Raw genomic sequence first — 22,287 nt, forward strand, 5'->3', positions numbered from 1 at the left:
TTTTTATAACAATTCGCAATTGCAATAGCTAAATTACCACCAATTCTTTGCCCCACACTCCCTCCCTCCATCCCCCAATTGGAGACGGTCAAGTTGTGTAATTATACAATTTGTGTGATTAACATTATCTAACTAAAATGGCGCGCCATTGTCGTTTACCTTCAGTGTTTTTCTTGATCTTCGTGCTCTCCTTACATCAAAAACGGCGTCGTTCACTGTAAAACCTTCAAGCGTGACGGTATTTCGCCTTTTCACCCTCATCTCGCCTCATTTACTTTTTCAGTTTTTTAGTTAGCTTCTGTAATTATGATTCCGTCTATTGAAATTTTATGCTGCTTTTTACGTATTAGTTGATCAAGTTTTCAAATTTACTTTATTAAGTAGTTTCTAGGTTTAGCATTTAGACGATTTAGTCAAAGTATAGCTATTGTTATAAGGATTTAAGTTATATACACTGACATATAATAATTTTACACTGGGTAATTTGAATTATTATAGCAGGTTACTTACCATTATTCAAAATAAGATCACCTGCAATTATCTTTTTAAGTGACCTGACTTTGTAAATATTTTTTATACTGTCAGTTCATAGAACTTAAATTCTTGTTATGATGTCGAATCACGATGCTATTTTGCTAGTAGTAGTGTCCATATTTATATTGTACTCCTTCTTTTCCATTTTACCATGGCATTTCAGATTATCAAAAGTTATATGAAAGTACTTGACTTGACACTGTTGTTAAGATGTTAATTTATGATTGTTACTTTATACTACTAATAGTAGTAAAAAGTTAAAGGAATGGTCGAAAAGTTAGTTCGATGTGAAGAGAGCATTCCATTAAAGCTTATAATTTGAATAATTTTATGAATTTGAAATCTTAAAAGTTAACATCCTGGGAATGCCGTATAAATTGGGAGAGGGAGGGAGAGAGAGAGAGAGAGAGTATGAATTACTCCATCCATTTCAATTTACGCGACGTAGTTTGACTTAGTATAGAGTTTAAGAAAGCAAATATAACTTGTGGTCGTAAACATGTCATGACATTTGTGTGGCTACAAAAGTTTCTCATTAAATGTAAAACGAGAAATTTAAAGTTAAACTGTTTCCAAATGTAGAAATATGTCATGTAAATTAGAATGAATGGAGTACTTAATTTTAGTACTTCTGACGTAAACTTTGTTATACGGAGTAACTTTTTCCGTGACGAAGTGAAATTACTCAATGTTTTTGTTCAAGCATGTTAAATTTAACAATTTGATCCATGTCATTCACTTCATTTATGAAAAGAAAAGTTGGTTCATGTAAAATCTAAAAGTATGTTTCTTTTTTATGATTGTAGTGAAAGCTTTGAATGAAATTTAGTCATCTCTTGGATGGAGAGTAGTGTATGCATGGGTTGGCGATGATCCTTGTGGAGATGGTGATTTACCCCCATGGTCCGGTGTTACATTTATCACACAGAGTGATTATAGAGTAGTTACTGAACTGTAAGTGTTGCCTCTTTGTTTCTAAATAGTCATTCTCTTGCTTTTGGATATAATATCTGCCAATCATTCTCTATTTTATGTTCGAACAACCTGTACTATAATATATATCTATCTAATAGTTGTCATTTTCAAAATTCCAATATCACTATCGCATCTCCTCACAATTTTGTAGTATTAAACTTGCATGGCAGTTTATGCTGTTTCCATTGTTGGACTATTTCCTACTGCAGTGACTAATCTGTTGGATCTTACTCGGCTGTAAGATTCTTCTTCGCTCTATACCAGAATTTAATTCCTGATGAGCTTTAGCCATTTTTTTTCTTAAACTAGCTTTTTATCTGATTCAAACAGATAAACTTTCTTTAAGTTTCCAATCTGTATGTGATTGTATGCTCTCCAGTCGTTTGTACTTGTTAATCCAATAAAAAGAATTATCAAGTGCTTTGTTATGTTCTTTTAGGGGACTTTGCATTTGCATTGTTCTATCATTTCGCTCTTGGTTTAGAGATTCATAATGTGTTTTATCCTTTTATATGGCAGGGATCTGCATAACAACAAGCTGACTGGTCCACTTCCTCCTCAAATTGGCCGTTCGAAGCGTCTGAAAATATTGTACCATCTTTTCTTTAAATGTTCATGTGATGTCTCTCTAATTTGTAGCTCTTTTGCATCATAACTATGTCTAGACTCTATGCTGTGTTATTGAAATTTGGATCAACATCATACAAACTGACCACATTCATAGCAATTTTGCCAAGAAATGAAAACTCAACCTGATCAAACGTAATCTTTATCAGATACTTGCGCTTGGGGCAATGACCTCAACTAGTGAAGTTTTTCTATTTGAGGCGCATCTTTTGGTGGTCAAAATCATATGTAGTCTGATAATTGAGGAGACATATAATCGTTAATGTGAAAAAGGAAAAGTATCTTTTCTTCTATTATCAAGTGCGTAATTGTCAAGTAAGTAAGAAGTCTACTTTTTCTTACAGAACCTTGTGGTTTACTTGCTGCTGTCATTCAACCTCCTTTAGGGGTTAATCATTTGAAGGATAGGAAGGAAAGGAAAAAAATGTATAACAATAGCATTACCATTTAAAGGCTCATGTGGTTTGCATTATCAAAAGTATTGTATTGTATTTAGATAAACGACTATTAGGTAATTAATTAACATGATCAATGCTTTCGGAGTAATAGTTATTTATTAGCACTAAAGATTTTGACTAACGAATGTGATTCTTGCCCTGTGCTATTTTTTTCTTCTGTTTTAGTGATATTGTTGGGTTAGTGAAACTATTTGGAGCCTTGTACTTTCCAAGTGTATATTGCTATTCATGTTGATTACATCCTGTTCTTGAATTTTCTCTTCCAGAAATATAAGGTGGAATAAGCTGCAAGATGTCATTCCTCCTGATATTGGTGAACTAAAGCAGCTAACACATTTGTGAGTACTTCAATACCTTTTCAGTCTTTACTATCTATGACCTGACCTGTTTAGGGTCATAACTAATAATTAATCCCTTCGATCTTATTCAGCTACCTGAGTTTTAATAATATTAAAGGCGAAATCCCCAAGGAGCTTGCTAATCTCCCAGAGCTGCGTTATCTCCATCTGCATGAAAATCATTTTGCTGGACGAATTCCACCTGAGTTGGGCACTTTGCAGTATCTTCGGCACCTGTAAGATAGTGTCTTCTATCTTTCTTTATTTTAATTAAGCAACCCAACCTGTCTCCAACATGGTTGACAGTGTGATCTGATGCAATTCTTGGGATGTTGGTAACAATTGTTTGGTTGGGACTATTCGGGAACTCATACGCGTGAAGGATGCTTTCCAGCCCTTCGTAACCTGTAAGTTGATTATTGCCTGAAAATATCTTGCCTCTTTAACTTGCAGCTAACTTGATCGAAGATGTGCTAATAAAGGGACTTCTCATCTTGCCACTTAGACTTGCAGTTACTTAAATAATAATTATCTTACTGGTGGCATTCCAGCACAGCTTGCAAATTTGACGAACTTGAAGATCTTGTAAGTTCTATGTTTCTTCATGTTAAGTGTGTATTTCTGGTCAATAACCACTATCTCTATCCAGCATTTACAAGTATTATCATGCTTAAGCTTTCAACTAGTGTCAGATTTGATATCTCTAGTTATTACAGATACCTATCCTACAACAAGATGGCTGGAGTTATACCGGCTAGCATTGCTCATATTCCAAAGTAAACTTGTTAGTCTTCCTCTCTATAGTTTTATCTACTCTCTTAACTCTTTTGCTTATGACATTACAACAGTTCCTTTCATGAATGCCATCAAGGGTCTTTCTTAAATTCTTTCTTAAGGATATGAAGATTTTTTTTAGCTTAAGAACACTTCGGCATACTTGTTGTTAGATGCACATGGAGCTAGCTCGTCCGACCTTATTGTACTTTATTCCTTACCATTTATTGATGTGTAACAACTAGCAGAAAAGGGTTTAGCATAAGAATGTTCACATCCTAGTAGGTTTAAATTTATGCAGAATAACACAAACCATTGGTTGTTGGACTTCTTATCGACTAAAGATTTTCTTGATCTATGTAGCAACAACATAGGACTAATACAGAAGACTCATTTGCCACATGGTACATTTTGTACCTCTACTTCAATTATTGTCAACTTTATGGGTTGCCTATATGTGATGACTCAAAATGTCATCTTTAAATTTAATAAGTAATTCTATGCTCTAAGACCTCGAAAAGCACCATTTATCCTTCCTCGACTTGCGTGCACAGTCCGTAAAATTTTCTGAAAAGTTTTTATGTGAAATATGAATTAAAATGTGAAATAGAGCTTTAAAATTCAAGTGAGTTGACTTTGGTCAATATTTTTAGCAAACAGACCCGGATTAGTGTTTTGCCAGTTCCGGTAGCTCCGTATCGTGATTTGGGACTTGGGCGTATGCCCGGAATTTAATTTGGAGGTCCCTAGCTTAAGTTATAACCATTTAACGGAACTAGCAATTTAAAGGCTAAAGATTTTCAAGTTTGACCACAGGGTTGACTTTTTGATATCGGGGTCGGAATCCGATTCGGAAAATTGAAATAGCTCCGTTATGTCATTTATGACTTGTGTGCCAAATTTAAAGTCATTCCGGATTCATTTAACATGTTTTGGCACAAGATTTGTAAATTGAAAAGTTTGAAAACTCAAAAGATCGAATCGAGGTGTGAATTGTAATTTCAGCGTCGTTTGACGTGATATGAGACCCCGAGTAAGTCCGTATAATGTTTTAGGACTTGTTGGTATATTTGGTTGAGATCCCGAGGACCTCGGATGGATTTCGGGTGGTCAACGGAATTTAATTTTGGCATTTCAAGAACGTTCGACGTCGTTTCTTCAAGAATAAGTGGTATCCCATTAAGCAAATGAATTCCAAATTCAGTTTTGATGGAATCATTAGATCCGTATTGAAATTTTGGAGCCATAGCAAAAAGAATCGTCAAATTCGGACATAGTATGAGAGAGTTATGCCCATTTTCGTGTCGGGAAAGATTTTTCGTAGCCGCCAGTGCCCAGGGTAGCGTGGGGCGCTAGCCCTGGCGCTGAGAATTATTGGTGTTCTGGAAAGTGCGCCACAGGCAGCACCCCACGCTACCTGTGGCGCTCGAAAACGCCAGAAACCCCATAAAACGGGGAGTTTAGCCATTTTACTCATTTTTGAGTTTGGGGAGCTCGATTTAGGCGATGTTTGGGCGATTTTCACGGGAAAAAATTGGGGTAAGTGTTCCTTATCCTATATTGATTATATTTCATGATTCCATACTCATTTACATCATGAATCCATGAATTTATGGAAGAAAAATCAGATTTTTACAAAACCTTCCAAAAATGTAAAACGAAGCTTCGAAGGTCAATCCGATGTCGGAATTTGATAATTTTTGTATGGTTGGACTCGTCTAGGAATGGGTGTTTGGATTTTATAAGTTTTTTCGAGATTTAAGATGTGGGCCCCACTGTCAATATTTAAAGTGAATTTCGAATTTTTATCCGGAAAATTAGTAAATTCATATGGAATTAATTCCTACGATTTGTATTGAGTATATCGAATTATTTGTGAATAGATTTGAAGCTTTTGGAGACAAATTTAAAAGGAAAAGCTGTGGTCGAGTAATTTATTGGAATTTGCATAGCGCGGTAAGTGTCGTGGTTAACCTTGACTTGAGGGAATAGAACCCTTAAATTATTTGTTATGTGAAATGCATGTGAACGGCGTATAGGCGAGGTGACGAGTGTCTATATGTCGTCAAATTAATTATTTGAAAATCATAAATTGTTCTAAGACACGAATTAATTGTTATAATAATTATTTCTTTCCTATTCCTTCACAAATATTAATTCTTTAATTCCTGCAATAATTGTTACATGCTATTTGATTTATGTGTATTAATTGCTACTTGACATTTAGCATATTAAATATTAAACTGTCTATTTTCTCCCCGATTTTCATAATAAATTGCTAATTGTCATTGTTTGTTTCATAATTAAATCATAACTATTGAATGCTTGTTGTTTTAAAAATTTATATTAATTGTTGCATTTATTGGGGTAATTTATTCTATAAGAATTGATAAATGAATATATTGGAGGAGCGGGTTGCGCGCCGCAACAGAGTTGATTGAAATGAATATATTGGAGGATCGGGTTGCACGCCGCAACAGACTTGTTTAAAAGTCCATATTGGAGGATCGGGTTGCACGCCGCAACAGACTTGTTTAAAAGTTCATATTGGAGGATCGGGTTGCACGGCGCAATAGACTTGTTTAAAAGTCCATATTGGAGGATCGGGTTGCACGCCGCAACAGACTTGTTTAAAAGTTCATATTGGAGGATCGGGTTGCACGCCGCAACAGACTTGTTTAAAAGTTAATATTGGAGGATCGGGTTGCACGGCGCAATAGACTTATTGAAAAGTCAATATTGGGGGATCGGATTGTACGCCGCAACAGACTTATTTAAAAGTCTATATATATACTTGATTGAAATAAATATATGACATACTTGATTAAAAGAAAAATATTGGGAGAGCAGATTGCACGCTGCAACAGAATTGAATGTGAATATATTGTGAGAGCGGGTTGCACGCTGCAACATAATTTATGAAAATGATAATTGGTTATAACTGTTGAGTTGGCTTCAACCATTATAAATGAGTTACCTGATTTATTTCTATTATTGATGTTGTTACTAATATTGCGTACAGGTTAATGTAAGTGAACCGCCTTAGCCTCGTCACTACTTCGTCGAGGTTAGGCTCAGCACTTACCAGTATATGGGGTCGGTTGTACTGGTACTACACTCTGCACTTCTTGTGCAGATTTCAGAGTTGGTCCCAGCGGCGTACCATAGATTTGCTCGGATTTCAGCTACTCAGAGGAGACTTGAAGTATAACTGCATGGCGTTCGCAGTTCTGAAGTTCCCGTCTACTGTACCTTAGCTGTGTGTTTATTTCCAGACAGCTTTATTTTATTCAGACCTTTATTTTTATTATTTTAGAAGCTCGTGCACTTGTGACACCAATTCTGGGATGGTATTCAGACGCCGTTATTTTTATGGATTATTCACTATATTTCAGACCTTACTTCTGCATTTTGTTTCTTTATTATTAATAAATTTAAAAATTGTTTAAAAATGGCTAATATTATTTTAACGTTGGCTTGCCTAGCAAGTAAAATGTTAGGCGTTATCACGGTCTGAAGGTGGGAATTTTGGGTCATGACAGTTTGTAGCAGAGCACTAGGTTACATAGGTTTCACGAGCAAGCTTAGTAGAGTCTGAAAGATCGGTACGGAGACGTCTGTACTTATCTCTCAGAGACTATGAAGTTTAGGAACAATATCACTTCTTTCTTATTCTGTCGTGCGATTTTATTCTATCATCGATGATTGAATCATTCTACTCTTATTCACTCGCAGATGGTGAAAACGCGTAATACCTCTACCGATGGACAGGGACCAGAACCCCCGGTGGCAACTATGGCCAGGGGTAGAGGTCGAGGCCGAGGTCGTGCTAGAGGCCGAGGTCGTGCTAGAGGCCGAGGAGAGGCCGAGGTCGTGCTAGAGGCCGAGGAGAGGCCGAGGCAGAGGCCGAGGTAGAGCTCAGCCCAGAGCTCGAGCAACTGCACCTGTTGAAGAACCTCAGGTAGACCTTCAGGAGGAGGTCCCAGTTCAGAATGTACCAGTTGGACCAGTTCAGGTCTCGGAAGGATTCATAGCCACTCCAGTGCTTCAAGACGCTGTAGTCTGATTGGTGAGTCTTATGGAGGGTGTGGCTCAGAATGGTACATTTCCAGTGGCACCAGCCGTCTCACAGGCCGGGGGAGGAGCACAAACTGCCACTACTCCCGCCCCGGAGCAGATGGCTCCCCAGAATCAGGCTCCAGCAGCCCCGCCAGTTGGGGTAGTTCAGCCAGTTATTGCGGCACAGACCGGTGATAGGCCCGCCATGTCTTTTGAGGCCTTATTGAGACTGGATAAGTTTACTAAGCTCTTTCCAGTTCACTTCAGTGGTACACCTTCTGAGGACCCATAGGATTATCTTGAACGCTGCCACGAGGTGCTGCAAAACATAGGTATAGTTGAGACCAATGGAGTTGATTTTGCCGTATTCCAGATGACGGGTTCCGCCAAGAGGTGGTGGAGAGATTATACATTGACCCGACCAGTCGGATCACATACACTTACCTGTGAGTAGTTCTCTCAGCTATTTCTGGAGAAGTTTCTCCCTATCACACTGAGAGAGGAATTCCGCAAGCAATTTGAGCGTCTACAGCAGGGCAGTATGACTGTTACTCAGTATGAGTCCCGTTTTGTGGATTTGGCCCGTCATGCTCTCCTTTTACTACCTACGAAGGGAGAGAGAATGAGGAGGTTCATTGGGGGACTCACTCACCCTATCAGACTTCAGATGGCCAAGGAGACCGGAAGTGAGATATCTTTTCAGGCGGATGCTAATGTCGCAAGGAGGATCGAGATGGTTCTTGCACAGGAAAGAGGGCAAAGGTCCGATAAGAGGCCTCGTCAGTTCGGTGGTTACAGTGGTGCCTCGTCTGGAGGCAGGGGTAATTTTGGTAGGGGTCATCTTCCCAGACTGTTTCATTCAGCACTTCATGTATCTCCCGGTGCTTCAGGGAGTAACGGTCCTATTATGCCTTACTCTGGGCAGCCAGTATTCAGTGCACATTCAGCTCCTATCAGTGCACCACCACTCCAGAGTTACTACAGTGGTTATCCGGCCCATCTGGGTCAGCTTCAGCTTCAGCAGCCACAGCATCAGGATGGGTGTTATGATTGTGGGAACATTGGTCACATCAGGAGGTATTGCCCTAGATTGGCGAGTAATAGATCTCAGCAAGATTTTCGTGCCATCATACCGGCACCGGTTGCTTCACCGCCTGTTCAGCCAGCTAGAGGTAGGGGTCAGGCAGTTAGAGGTGGAGGTCAGGCCATTAGAGGTGGAGGTCAGACCGTTAGAGGTGGAGGCCAGCCAGTTAGAGGCCGTCCCAGAGATGCAGTTCAGAGTGGTGGGGCCCAGCCCCGATTTTATGCTTTTCCAGCTAGGCCTGAGGCCGAGTCATCTGATGCTATGATCACATGTATTATTCCAGTTTGCCATAGAGATGCTTCAGTTTTATTTGATCCAGGATCTACTTATTCCTATGTGTCCTCCTATTTTGCTTCATATTTGGTTGTGCCTTGTAATTCTCTGAGTGCTTCTGTGTGTGTATCTACACCGGTGGGAGACTCTGTGGTAGTAAATCATGTCTATCGTTCGTGTGTGGTTACTATTGGTAATATTGAAACTAGTGTGGATCTTCTACGTCTTGATATGGTAGATTTTGATGTCATCTTGGGTATGGATTGGCTGTCTCCTTATCATGCTATATTGGACTGTCATGCCAAGACAGTGACCCTAGCTATGCCGGGGTTACCTCGATTAGAGTGGAAAGGAACTCCTGGCCATTCTGCCAGCAGGGTTATTTCTTATATGAAAGCTCAGCGTATGGTAGAGAAAGGGTGTCTAGCCTATTTGGCTTATATTCGCGATCCCAGTACGGATGTCCCTTCTATGGACTCAGTACCAGTTGTTCGTGAATTTTCGGAAGTATTTTCTGCAGATCTGCCGGGGATGCCACCCGACAGAGATATTGACATCTGTATTGATTTGGCTCCGGGCACTCAGCCCATTTCTATTCCACCATACCGTATGGCCCCGCCAGAGTTGAAATAATTGAAAGAGCAGTTACAAGCCTTGCTTGATCAGGGATTCATTAGACCCAGTGTCTCGCCCTGGGGTGCACCAGTATTATTTGTAAAGAAGAAAGATGGCTCGATGCGGATGTGTATAGATTATCGGCAGTTGAACAAGGCCAACTATCAAAAACAAATATCCACTGCCAAGAATTGATGACTTATTTGATCAGCTTCAGGGTGCCAAGGTATTTTCGAAAATTGATTTGAGATCTGGTTACCATCAGTTGAAGATTAGGGCATCTGATATTTCTAAGACAACTTTTCGGACTCGGTATAGGCATTACGAGTTCCTAGTGATATCATTTGGGTTGACAAATGCTCCAACAACATTTATGGATTTGATGAATCGGGTGTTCAAGCCTTATTTGGATTCTTTTGTGGTTGTATTCATTGATGATATCTTGATTTACTCCAGCAGTCGAGAGGAGCATGAGCGGCATCTTCGAAGTGTGCTTCACACCTTGAAGAATAATCAGTTATATGCCAAATTTTCAAAATGTGAGTTTTGGTTAGACTCAGTTGCCTTTTTGGGACATGTTGTATCGGCAGAAGGCATAAAGATGGATCCTAAGAAGATTGAGGCTATTCAGAATTGGCCTAGACCTGCTTCGGTTACAGAGATCCGGAGTTTTCTAGGTTTGGCAGGTTATTATCGTCGGTGAAGGGTTTTCATCTATAGCAAGCACCTTGACCAGACTAACCCAGAAGGGTGTTCCATTCAGATGGTCAGACGAGTGTGAGTTGAGCTTTTAGAAGCTCAAGACTGCTTTGACTACGGCGCCAGTATTGGTATTACCCACAGGTTCAGGATCGTATACGGTATATTGTGACGCATCTCACATTGGGCTTGGTGCAGTATTAATGCAAGATGGCAAGGTAATTGCATATGCGTCGCGGCAGTTGAAAGTTCACGAGAAGAATTATCATGTTCATGACTTAGAATTGGCAGCCATTGTCCATGCGCTGAAAATTTGGAGGCATTACCTCTATGGTGTCTCGTGTGAAGTATTTACTGATCATCGCAGCCTTCAGTACCTGTTCAAACAAAATGATCTTAATTTGAGGCAAAGAAGATGGATGGAGTTGTTGAAAGACTATGATATCACCATTTTGTATCACCCCGGAAAGGCCAATGTGGTGGCCGATGCTTCGAGTAGAAAGACTGTGAGTATGGGCAGTCTTGCGTATATTCCGGTTGGTGAGAGGCCATTAGCTGCAGATGTTCAGACTTTGGCTAATCAGTTCGTAAGGTTAGATGTTTCAGAACCCAGTCGGGTTCTAGCTTGTACAGTCGCTCGGTCTTCTTTATATGAGCGCATCAGAGAGAGGCAGTATGATGATCCTCACTTACTTGTCCTTAAGGACACGATGCGGCACGATGATGCCAAACAGGTTACTATGGGGGAAGATGGAATTCTGCGAATGCAGAGCTGTATTTGTGTGCCTAATGTGGATGGGCTTCGTGAATTAATTCTTGAAGAGGCACACAGTTCCAGGTATTCTATTCATCCAGGTGCCGCAAAAATGTATCAAGATTTGCGGCAACATTATTGGTGGAGGAGAATGAAAAAGGATATAGTTGCACATGTAACTTGGTGTCTGAATTGTCAGTAAGTTAAGTACGAGCATCAGAGACCTGATGGTTTGTTTCAGAAGTTAGAAATTCCTGAGTGGAAGTGGGAGCATATCACAATGGATTTTGTTGTTGGGCTCCCACGGACTCGGAGAAAATTTGACGCAGTTTGGGTCATTGTGGACAGGTTGACCAAGTGAGCCCATTTCATTCCAGTGGCAGTTACTTATTCTTCAGAGAGGTTAGCTGAAATTTACATTGGTTAGATTGTCCACCTTCACGGTGTGCCCGTGTCTATTATTTTAGATTGAGGTACGCAGTTTACCTCATATTTTTGGAGGGCTATACATCGTGAGTTAGGCACGCGGGTGGAGTTGAGTACAACATTTCATCCACAGACAGACGGACAGTCAGAGCGCACTATTCATATATTGGAAGATATGCTTCGCGCTTGTGTTATAGATTTTGGAGGTTCTTGGGATCATTTCTTGCCACTTCCGGAGTTTGCTTATAATAATAGCTACCAGTAGAGCATTCAGATAGCTCCATATGAGGCATTATACGGAAGGCGATGCCGATCGCCAGTTGGTTGGTTTGAACCGGGAGAGGCTCGGTTGTTGGGTATCGATTTGGTACAGGATGCCTTGGATAAGGTCAAGATTATTCAGGATCGACTTCGCACAGCTCAGTCTAGGCAAAAGAGTTATGCCGACCGTAAAGTTCGTGATATTGCATTCTTGGTTGGAGAACGAATATTGCTTCGGGTTTCACCTATGAAAAGTGTAATGAGGTTCGGAAAGAAGGGCAAGTTGAGCCCTAGGTATATCAGACCCTTTGAAATTCTTGAAAGGGTGGGTGAAGTAGCCTACAGGCTTGCATTACCACCTAGTTTATCAGCGGTTCATCCGGTGTTCCATGTGTCTATGTTCCGAAAATATCATGGTGATCCGTCCCATGTGTTAGATTTCAACTCAGTCCAATTGGACAAAGATTTGACTTACGAGGAGGAGCCGGTGGCTATTCTAGCTCGGCAGGTTCGACAATTGAGGTCTAAGAGTTATCCTTCAGTTCGGGTGCAATGGAGAGGTCAGTCGGTAGAGGCATCTACCTGGGAGTCCGAGTCGGACATGCGGAGTAAATATCCACACCTTTTCTCCAGCTCAGGTATTTTTTTTTCTAACTCCGTTCGAGGACGAACGCTTGTTTTAGAGGTGGAGAATGTGATGACCCAAAATGTCATCTTTAAATTTAATAAGTAATTCTATGCTCTAAGACCTCGAAAATCACCATTTATCCTTCCTCGACTTGCGTGCGCTTTCCGTAAAATTTTCTGGAAAGTTTTTATGTGAAATATGAATTAAAATGAGAAATAGAGCTTTAAAATTCAAGTGAGTTGACTTTGGTCAATATTTTTAGCAAACAGACCCGGATTAGTGTTTTGCCAGTTTCGGTAGCTCCGTATCGTGATTTGGGACTTGGGCGTATGCCCGGAATTTTATTTGGAGGTCCCTAGCTTAAGTTATGACCATTTAACGGAACTAGCAATTTAAAGGCTAAAGATTTTCAAGTTTGACCACGGGGTTGACTTTTTGATATCGGGGTCGGAATCCGATTCGGAAAATTAAAATAGCTCCGTTATGTCATTTATGACTTGTGTGCCAAATTTAAAGTCATTCCGGATTCATTTAACATGTTTTGGCACAAGATTTGTAAATTGAAAAGTTTGAAAACTCAAAAGATCGAATCGAGGTGTGAATTGTAATTTCAGCGTCGTTTGACGTGATATGAGACCCCGAGTAAGTCCGTATAATGTTTTAGGACTTGTTGGTATATTTGGTTCAGATCCCGAGGGCCTCGGGTGGATTTCGGGTGGTCAACGGAATTTAATTTTGGCATTTCAAGAACGTTCGACGTCGTTTCTTCAAGAATAAGTGGTATCCCATCAAGCAAATGAATTCCAAATTCAGTTGTGATGGAAGCATTAGATCCGTATTGAAATTTTGGAGCCATAGCAAAAAAAATGATCGAATTCGGACATCGTATGAGAGAGTTATGCCCATTTTCGTGTCGGGAAAGATTTTTCGTAGCCGCCAGTGCCCAGGGTAGCGTGGGGCGCTAGCCCTAGCGCTGGGAATTATTGGTGTTCTGGAAAGTGCGCCACAGGCAGCGCCCCACGCTACCTGTGGCGCTCGAAAACGCCAGAAACCCCATAAAACGGGGAGTTTAGCCATTTTACTTATTTTTGAATTTGGGGAGCTCGATTAAGGCGATGCTTGGGCGATTTTCACGGGAAAAAATTGGGGTAAGTGTTCCTTATCCTATATTGATTATATTTCATGATTCCATACTCATTTACATCATGAATCCATGAATTTATGGAAGAAAAATCAGATTTTTACAAAACCTTCCAAAAATGTAAAACGAAGATTCGAAGGTCAATCCGATGTCGGAATTTGATAATTTTTGTATGGTTGGACTCGTCTCGGAATGGGTGTTCGGATTTCGAAATTTTTTTCGAGATTTGATATGTGGGCCCCACTGTCAATTTTTAAAGTAAATTTTAGATTTTTATCCGAAAAATTAGTAAATTCATATGGAATTAAATCTTACGATTTGTATTGAGTATATCGAATTATTTGCGAATAGATTTGAAGCTTTTGGAGACAAATTTAAAAGAAAAAGCTGTGGTCGAGTAATTTATTGGAATTTGCATAGCGAGGTAAGTGTCGTGGTTAACCTTGACTTGAGGGAATAGAACCCTTAAATTATTTGTTACGTGAAATGCATGTGAACGATGTATAGGCGAGGTGACGAGTGTCTATACGTCGTCAAATTAATTATTTGCATAATTATTTGAAAATCATAAATTGTTCTAAGACACGAATTAATTATTATAATAATTATTTCTTTCCTATTCCTTCACAAATATTAATTCTTGAATTCCTGCAATAATTGTTACATGCTATTTGATTTATGTGTATTAATTGCTACTTGACATTTAGCATATTAAATATTAAACTGTCTATTTTCTCCCCGATTTTCATAATAAATTGCTAATTGTCATTGTTTGTTTCATAATTAAATCATAACTATTGAATGCTTGTTGTTTTAAAATTTTATATTAATTGTTACATTTATTGGGGCAATCTATTCTATAAGAATTGGTAAATGAATATATTGGAGGAGCGGGTTGCGCACCGCAACAGAGTTGATTGAAATGAATATATTGGAGGATCGGGTTGCACGCCGCAACAGACTTGTTTAAAAGTGTATATTGGAGGATCGGGTTGCACGCCGCAACAGACTTGTTTAAAAGTTAATATTGGAGGATCGGGTTGCACGACGCAATAGACTTATTGAAAAGTCAATATTGGGGGATCGGATTGCACGCCGCAACAAACTTATTTAAAAGTCTATATATATACTTGATTGAAATAAATATATGACATACTTGATTAAAAGGAAAATATTGGGAGAGCGGGTTGCACGCTGCAACAGAATTGAATGTGAATATATTGTGAGAGCGGGTTGCACGCTGCAACAGAATTTATGGAAATGATAATTGGTTATAACTGCTGAGTTGGCTTCAACCATTATAAATGAGTTACCTGATTTATTTCTATTATTGATGTTGTTACTAATATTGCGTACAGGTTAATGTAAGTGAACCGCCTTAGCCTCGTCACTACTTCGTCGAGGTTAGGCTCAGCACTTACCAGTACATGGGGTCGGTTGTACTGATACTACACTCTGCACTTCTTGTGCAGATTTCGGAGTTGGTCCCAGCGGCGTACCATAGACTTGCTCGGATTTCAGCTACTCAGAGGAGACTTGAGGTATAACTGCACGGCGTTCGCAGTTCTGAAGTCCCCGTCTACTGTACCTTAGCTGTGTGTTTATTTCCAGACAGCTTTATTTTATTCAGACCTTTATTTTTATTATTCTAGAAGCTCGTGCACTTGTGACACCAATTATGGGATGGTATTTAGACGCCGTTATTTTTATGGATTATTCACTATATTTCATACCTTACTTCCGCATTTTGTTTCTTTATTATTAATAAATTTAAAAATTATTTAAAAATGGCTAATATTATTTTAATGTTGGCTTGCCTAGCAAGTGAAATATTAGGCGCCATCACGGTCCGAAAGTGTGAATTTCGGGTCGTGACACTATACACTAGAGTGTCTATTAGATGTACATGCACATATAGATATTTTATCAAGAAACATGTTCGATGAATATACCTGCATTAATAAAAATTTAAAGCCCACATGCTGCCTGAAAAGTTACATCCCCTCCACCCCCTAAATCCCTCTTAATATATGAATGCTTAAATCTCCCTCCATCCCCAAGTTTACTAGTTACCTTTTGGACAACTGGACTGTCCTAGGAAATGTGAATGATCTGTATTTAGGTAGTGAAAGAATCAAAGAAGTTAAGACACACTTTACTTGTGTCAAACATGTATCTATCCAACATCTGTCATGTTGCACTAGAGCACATCTAGTCTGCAACTGCAGTGTCTTACATAGGGTCAGGCATGGTACAATGACCATTTGTAGTTGCCATTAAAGTGCCGTGCAACACAACCTTACCTGGGCTATACACTATGATGTTGCAGATGAATGGTCAACTCCCTCCCACATTTAAGCTTGTCTCCAAGTTATTTAGCAGCCCTCTGTTCTGGACCTTTCCAAGGGCTATACATTGTAATATTGAAGATGCATTGTCCTAGGCAATAGCATGTTATTGCAACTAACAACTCCAAACATAGGTTTAAATGTCAGTTTAGGTGCCTCCAACTGGCAAAGGTTGAGAGACTTGTGTCTTTTTTTTTTTGATGAAGTAAGAGAATTGCATTAAAGGCATCGAGAAGATGCAAGAAGTACAAAAGAGAGAGATACATAAAGACATAGTCAGCTCTACAGACAAAAACTAGGCTAAAGCTAAGGAGCTGACGAAGTCCAAAAGATTAATAGGACAATTGACAGGAGCTAAGTTCTGCCAACTATATAACCATAAAAGACATCTAGTCTTAAGTGCGTATGTTGGAGTTGATATCCCATCAAAACATCTGCGATTCCTTTCTGTCCAAACTCCCCCCAAAATACAAGAAGGGATCATCTGCCAGACTTTACTGATGGATTTATCAACTTTCCATGAAGACCAGCTTTCATAGGCATCCTTAATGTTCTGAGGCATGACCCAGCTTAAACCAAAGATGGCAAAGAATATACACCAAATATCTGCTGCAACTAGGCAGTGAAGAAAGAGATGCTTGTTAGATTCTGGCTGCTGCAAACACATATAACATCTGTTGCCAATTGAAAACTTCTTCTGCTGAGATTGTCCTGGGTTAGGCATGCTTCATTTAGGGCTATCCAACTGAAACAAGAGATTTTTGTAGGTAGCTTGGTCTTCCAAATGTATTTCCAAGGCCATCTATCAATGATTTCATTGGTGGAGCAAAAGTGAGTGTAGCCTGCTTTCATGGTGTAAAAGCCATCCTTGGAACTTCCCCACCTTATACTGTCAAAAGTATTTTCTTTGAGAGGCCTTCCAATTTTGCCAGCAGATTTAGAAGTTGTGGAAGCTCCTAGTCTTGCATATCCCTCCTGAAAAGAATGTGCCAACTATTGTCTTGCCAATTTTGAGAAATAGTGGAATCTTGATTCTGAGCTATCCGATAGAGGCTAGGAAAGTCAAACATTAGGATGGATCCTAACCATTTATCTTTCCAGAACTTTATGTGATTGCCATTGCCCAATTTAAAATAGGAGTTCCGGGAAAATTCACTCCAGAGCTTCCTAATGTTCTTCCATGGACTGACCCCATATGGACTATGGACTTCTGGACAACTTAGTACACCAATGATTCTTGGACCCATGCTTGGCCCTGACCACCTCTTTTCATAGTGAATTCTCCTCTTGATTGAATCTCTATAGCCATTTCATCAGCATGCATTTGTTGTGGATGGAAAGATCTTTGATGCCTAGGCCACCCAAATACTTTGGCATGGTGACCTTTGACTACTTAGCTAGATGAAATTTATGAGCTTTGCTGTCTCCTTCCCATAGAAATGTTCTTCTGATCTTGTCAAGCTGCTTTACAATTTTGTTGGGGATTGGTATGAGGGACATCAGGTATGTTGGGATGCTATCTAGCACACTGTTGATAAATGTCTGCCTTCCTCCCATTGAAAGATACTGTTTTTGCCATGAAGCTAACTTCTTTTTAAAATTTTCAATGACTCCATTCCACACCTCAATTGAGTTATGTTTTGCTCCAAGAGGTAGACCAAGGTATATAGTAGGTAATGCAGCAGTACCACAACATAGAATTCCAGCTAGTTCCTCCAGATTGTTGACTTCATTTACAGGGTAGATAGTGTTTTTGCCATGTTAATGTGCTAACCTGAAATAGCTTCAAACAGATTCAAAGTTAGGTTAAGTATAGGACTTGGGATCTTTCAGCCCCACAGAAGATCAGAGTATCATCTGCATAAAGCAAATGAGATACTGAGAGAGATGGCCCAGAGTTAAGCCCCACTTGAAAGCCACTAATCCATTGGAGCTGCTTCGCTTTGTCCAATATCTTGCTAAGTCTCTCCATGGCCAGAATAAAAAGGAAAGAAGAGAGAGGGTCCCCTTGTCTAAGACCTTTATGAGGGGAAAAGAATTCCACTGGCCCTCTGTTGACAAGTACTGAGAATTTAACAGTGGTAATGCAAAACTTTATCCATTTAATCCACCTGTCACCAAAGTCCATCTTCCTAAGCACGGTTAGAAGATATGCCCAATTCACCTTATCAAAGGCTTTTTCTACAGCTAGCTTGCATAAAATACCAGGATTTCCATTCTTCAATTGCCAATCTAATACTTCATTTGCAATGAGGGCTGCATCAGTGATTTGTCTGCCTTTTATAAAGGCATTCTAATGTCCAGAAACTAGACCACCGACCACTTTCTTGAGCCTTTCTGCAAGTAGTTTGGCTGCTATTTTGTAAACACTACCAATCAGACTGGTTGGTCTATGGTCCTTGAGTTCAATGACTCCCTTTTTTTTCCAGAACTAAGGCTATAAAAGAGGCATTGCAAGACTTCACCATGTGACAGTTATGATGAAAGAAATTCGGGGTAGCCATCACCTCTTCTTTAATGATCAACCATGCTTTCTGGAAAAATGCCATTGTGTAACCATCTGGCCCTGGAGGCTTATCTCGATAGCATGCTTTAATAGTAGAAAGGACCTCCTCCTCCTCAAAAGGAATTTCCAACCATGCTTTGTCTTCTTCTGATATTCTTTCTAGATCATCAAGACTATTAAAGCATATCAAAAGAAGACAAAGCATAGTTGGAAATTCCTTTTGAGGAGGAGGAGGTCCTTTCTACTATTAAAGCATGCTATCCAGATAAGGCTCTAGGGCCAGATGGTTACACAATTGAGAGACTTGTGTCTTAGGTCACAGGTTCGAGCCCTGCGCCAAGCGAACTAACTCTGGTATTTAAGTGGAGAACGGTAGAGGAGAGGGCCCATCATTCCCGAGTTTCGAAGGCTATGGTTGGCCCAAAGAGTCGGCTCCAAATGGATTTCTCGGTAATCAAAGAAAAAAATGTCAGTTTATGTCTGGCTCTTCTCCCCAGTCCTCTTCCCCCAACCACCAAAAGAAAGATGGATCGAAAAGGGTATGCTTTGAGCAGTGAAGACTCTGTCGCGATATGAAGCTTAACCCAAATATATTTGGGAAATAAGCTCGTCATTTATAGTACTTGTTTCTTTCACATGATGGTCGTAGGCCTGCCAAGAAATGAGCATGTTAGTCTATCAACATATATTCCTTCTAGTACTCAAAGCTCACTATGTAGGAGTCCATACTTGAATCGACCAAATCAAAGTTATTCAAGTTTGTTCCTTGTCCATTTTAAGTGGTTATATATAATCTCTTTACTCTTCATACACCCTATCTTGAAAGAAATGTAAGTTGTAACTATAAGCAACTAAACTTTCTGGGTACCATGCAGATACTGATATTAAATTATGTTACAGGTACATTGAAGGCAATGCGTTCCGGCATGGTGTAAATCCAATAGGTGTGCACGAAGTTCTAGAACTTTCAGATTCAGAGTTCCTGTTTTAGAGCGCTATGCCAATTATTTAGTCATGATCAGCCTAGAGTAATTACCTCATTGAAAGAAACAAAATTCATTTGTCCCTATTCTTTAGTTTCCAGCTGAATGTAGGTTATATTTTTCTGTGCAAATAAGCGTAGTCCAAAATTGTGGTTGGTCTAGCTTATAGTGCCACCTGCAATCAGCTTTCTTTCTCGCTTATTTAGTTATTAGGGTTGGTCTCAATTACACACGGGTCTCTCGTTTCATTGACCTACTCGCAATGACACGCTGATAGGACTAAACATATTGCAGAACAGACTTTAAGTTTTGTGCTCCCTAGCCAAGCTACTTGCGACAGGTTTTGATCTGCAAAATCTTTCTTTGACTTGTATTTATGGATCACATTATGTAATGCAATGTGACAGGAATTTGCTTTTTTCAGGCGTTTTTTCATTTTCTGATGGATCATAGGAAACTTTAGTCACGTAACAGGCAGCAGACTCTAAGGTATGGCTGTCTAACGGGACGGGACAAAATTAACGGGACGGGACGACATTTAGTCGGGACGGTGACAGAACGGGACGAACCCGCTAACAAACGGGACAGGACGGTTTCGCGGGCTTTAAGTGGGCCGTTTTTAAAAAAAAATAATAATTATTTAAGCATTAAGATTGGCAATAGCTAGTTTTTGACAATGACTAAGTTCTTAAAGTTTGCAACGGCTAGTTTTTTGACTTATTTAATAAACTTAAAAGTTAAAACGGAAATTAGGAAACTAAATAAAGAATTATAAAATATTAAAACAAAAGACTTGTAATAAAATATTTCTAGTAATTATAATAGAGTTATAATTTATTTAATATAATTTCAAGCCATTAAGTAACTAAGTAAGAGTGTAAGACAATTCATAAAAAAATTCAACGCTTAGAGCCTTTTATTTTATTAATAGAACTTTCAAATCTCGCATACAAATATAATTCTTTTGAAGAGCACCAAATCTACGCAACCACCTTCTAAGAAGGGTTTTGTTTGAACTAGGCCTCTTAGTAGCCAATTACAAATTATCATACTAATATTTGTAAGCTCCTATATAGCATCGTTGTAACTTATCTATAAAGCACGGTGATAAGGAAAAGTAAAAGGTAAGCCACAGACAGTCACCATTTTTGCTAAGTTCTCACCATCTCTATCTTTGTTATAGGGGCGTAAAATAGCACCAGAAGCAGGGTCAAGCTGCTGTTGTAAAAAATTAGAACCCCCGCCAGATTCACTAGGAGTGCCAGCACCGGTGCTAGGATCGAGTATTTTTCTGGCTTCTATTTTAGCTTGTATCCATAAAGATTTGTGCTCCTTAACTAAATGCCTAGTTAAACCCCTGTCCCACCACTTTTGGTGTACACAAATCGTTGCTTACATTTTTCACATATAGCACGTTCATTGACTTTATCATGTTTAAAATTTTTTCATACAAGTGATGTTTTGGGACGTTCACCCTTAGGCTTACCCCTTACAGGAAGTACAAGGGGGTAAAGCTCCAGACCGAGATTGACTCTGAGTTAGAGTTTGTGTTACGGGACTAGTGGGTGTTTCATCTAATTCTTCTTCCTCATTTTCTTCGTCCTCAATAAAAATATCATTGCCAAATTGTCTTTGTAAAGTTTCATGATCTAATTGTTCTTCGAAATTAATATTATAACATGCGGGGGTTGGGAAAATGGAGTTTCATCAACATGAGTCATTTTATCTATATGTTTTCTAATTTTAGGAGAAGGATTAGGATTAGAACTAGGATTAGGATTAGGATTAGAACTAGGATTAGGATTAGGATTAGAACTAGGATTAGGATTACTACTACTTTCACCTTTACTACTTTTTTTACTACTTTTTTTAAATACGCCAAATATATTTTTAGGTGCCATAATTTAAATACGAAATTAAATTTAAAAAGTTAACACAAAAATTAAACACACAAATGAAATACGAAAATAGAACACGTAAAGTAAACACCAAAATTAAGCACTATCATGATAAGCAAAAATTATATATTAAAATTTGGACATGGAACGAGTGCACCGTGATTAAATATTGAAACTTGAAAAAATTACCCAAAATATTGCTCCAAATATTTAACGAATTAATTTGAAGCTTGAAAATTGCTCCAAAAATATAGATAGAATATAAGAGATTTGAGAGAAAATATTAATTTTTTATGAAAAAAAATAAAGAAGGATGGGGGTATTTATAGTAACAAAATAGGACCAAAGTATAATTTAATAAACTTAGGGGTTATATTAAAAATTTGGGGGGGGGGACAAATATGGACGTTTTTTGCCATTGGGAACGATTATATTTGCAATTGTGGCCGTTGCCCAACGACTATATTTCAAAAAAAAAATTAAAAAAACAAGTAGGACGGACGGGACAGACGGGAAGTTAGAGAGGAAAACGGGAAGTTAGAGAGGAATCATGAATGAAGAGTTATTCCATTATAATTAGAGAGGAAAACGGAATAACTCTTCATTCATGATTCTTCCAAATGACAAGTACAACTGACATATTGAAAAACAAAAGAGGGACTAGGAAACAAATAAGAAACACTATTAATAAAGATAAAGGACTAAACTGCAATTCCACTCTTATTTGTAATAACTAATTTCTAACAAACTTAGTACTCTTCTATAAGCCTAAGGTACTGCCTGGTACAGCTTGGGACCTCTCAAAATTGGATCATTACTCCCTCATTTGAAAGCTTCCTTGACCTCAAGGAAGAAATGTAGGAAATCTAGTCTTCACGACAACAACATCTTTCTAGGTTGCCTGCT

The 22,287-nt window shown here is 39.0% G+C and overlaps 1 protein-coding gene across 11 annotated transcripts; it reads left to right on the top strand.

The window, feature by feature from the left end:
* The first annotated feature begins 27 nt into the window (after positions 1-27).
* LOC107773401 (uncharacterized) lies at positions 28-15,302 on the top strand. 11 transcript variants are annotated; one of them, XR_012706792.1, is made up of 10 exons: positions 28-238; positions 1,341-1,488; positions 1,661-1,746; positions 2,029-2,100; positions 2,861-2,932; positions 3,025-3,168; positions 3,315-3,339; positions 3,438-3,517; positions 3,649-3,716; positions 15,119-15,302. XR_012706792.1 is itself a non-coding variant. In XM_075248327.1 (8 exons), the coding sequence occupies exons 3-7, from the start codon at positions 1,673-1,675 to the stop codon at positions 3,334-3,336; spliced, it is 384 nt and encodes a 127-aa protein (XP_075104428.1). In that variant the 5' UTR covers positions 28-238; positions 1,341-1,488; positions 1,661-1,672; the 3' UTR covers positions 3,337-3,339; positions 3,438-4,086. The 11 variants fall into 11 exon arrangements, 2 of the variants coding, with proteins under 2 accessions (XP_075104428.1, XP_075104429.1); XR_012706793.1 differs by lacking the exon at positions 15,119-15,302 and adding an exon at positions 6,729-7,270 and having other exon boundaries at positions 3,649-3,708; XR_012706789.1 differs by lacking the exon at positions 15,119-15,302 and adding an exon at positions 6,729-7,267.
* Positions 15,303-22,287: the final 6,985 nt, after the last annotated feature.

Source organism: Nicotiana tabacum, chromosome 24 (assembly GCF_000715075.1).
Source record: "Nicotiana tabacum cultivar K326 chromosome 24, ASM71507v2, whole genome shotgun sequence".
In the NCBI taxonomy this organism is placed as follows: Eukaryota; Viridiplantae; Streptophyta; class Magnoliopsida; order Solanales; family Solanaceae; genus Nicotiana; species Nicotiana tabacum.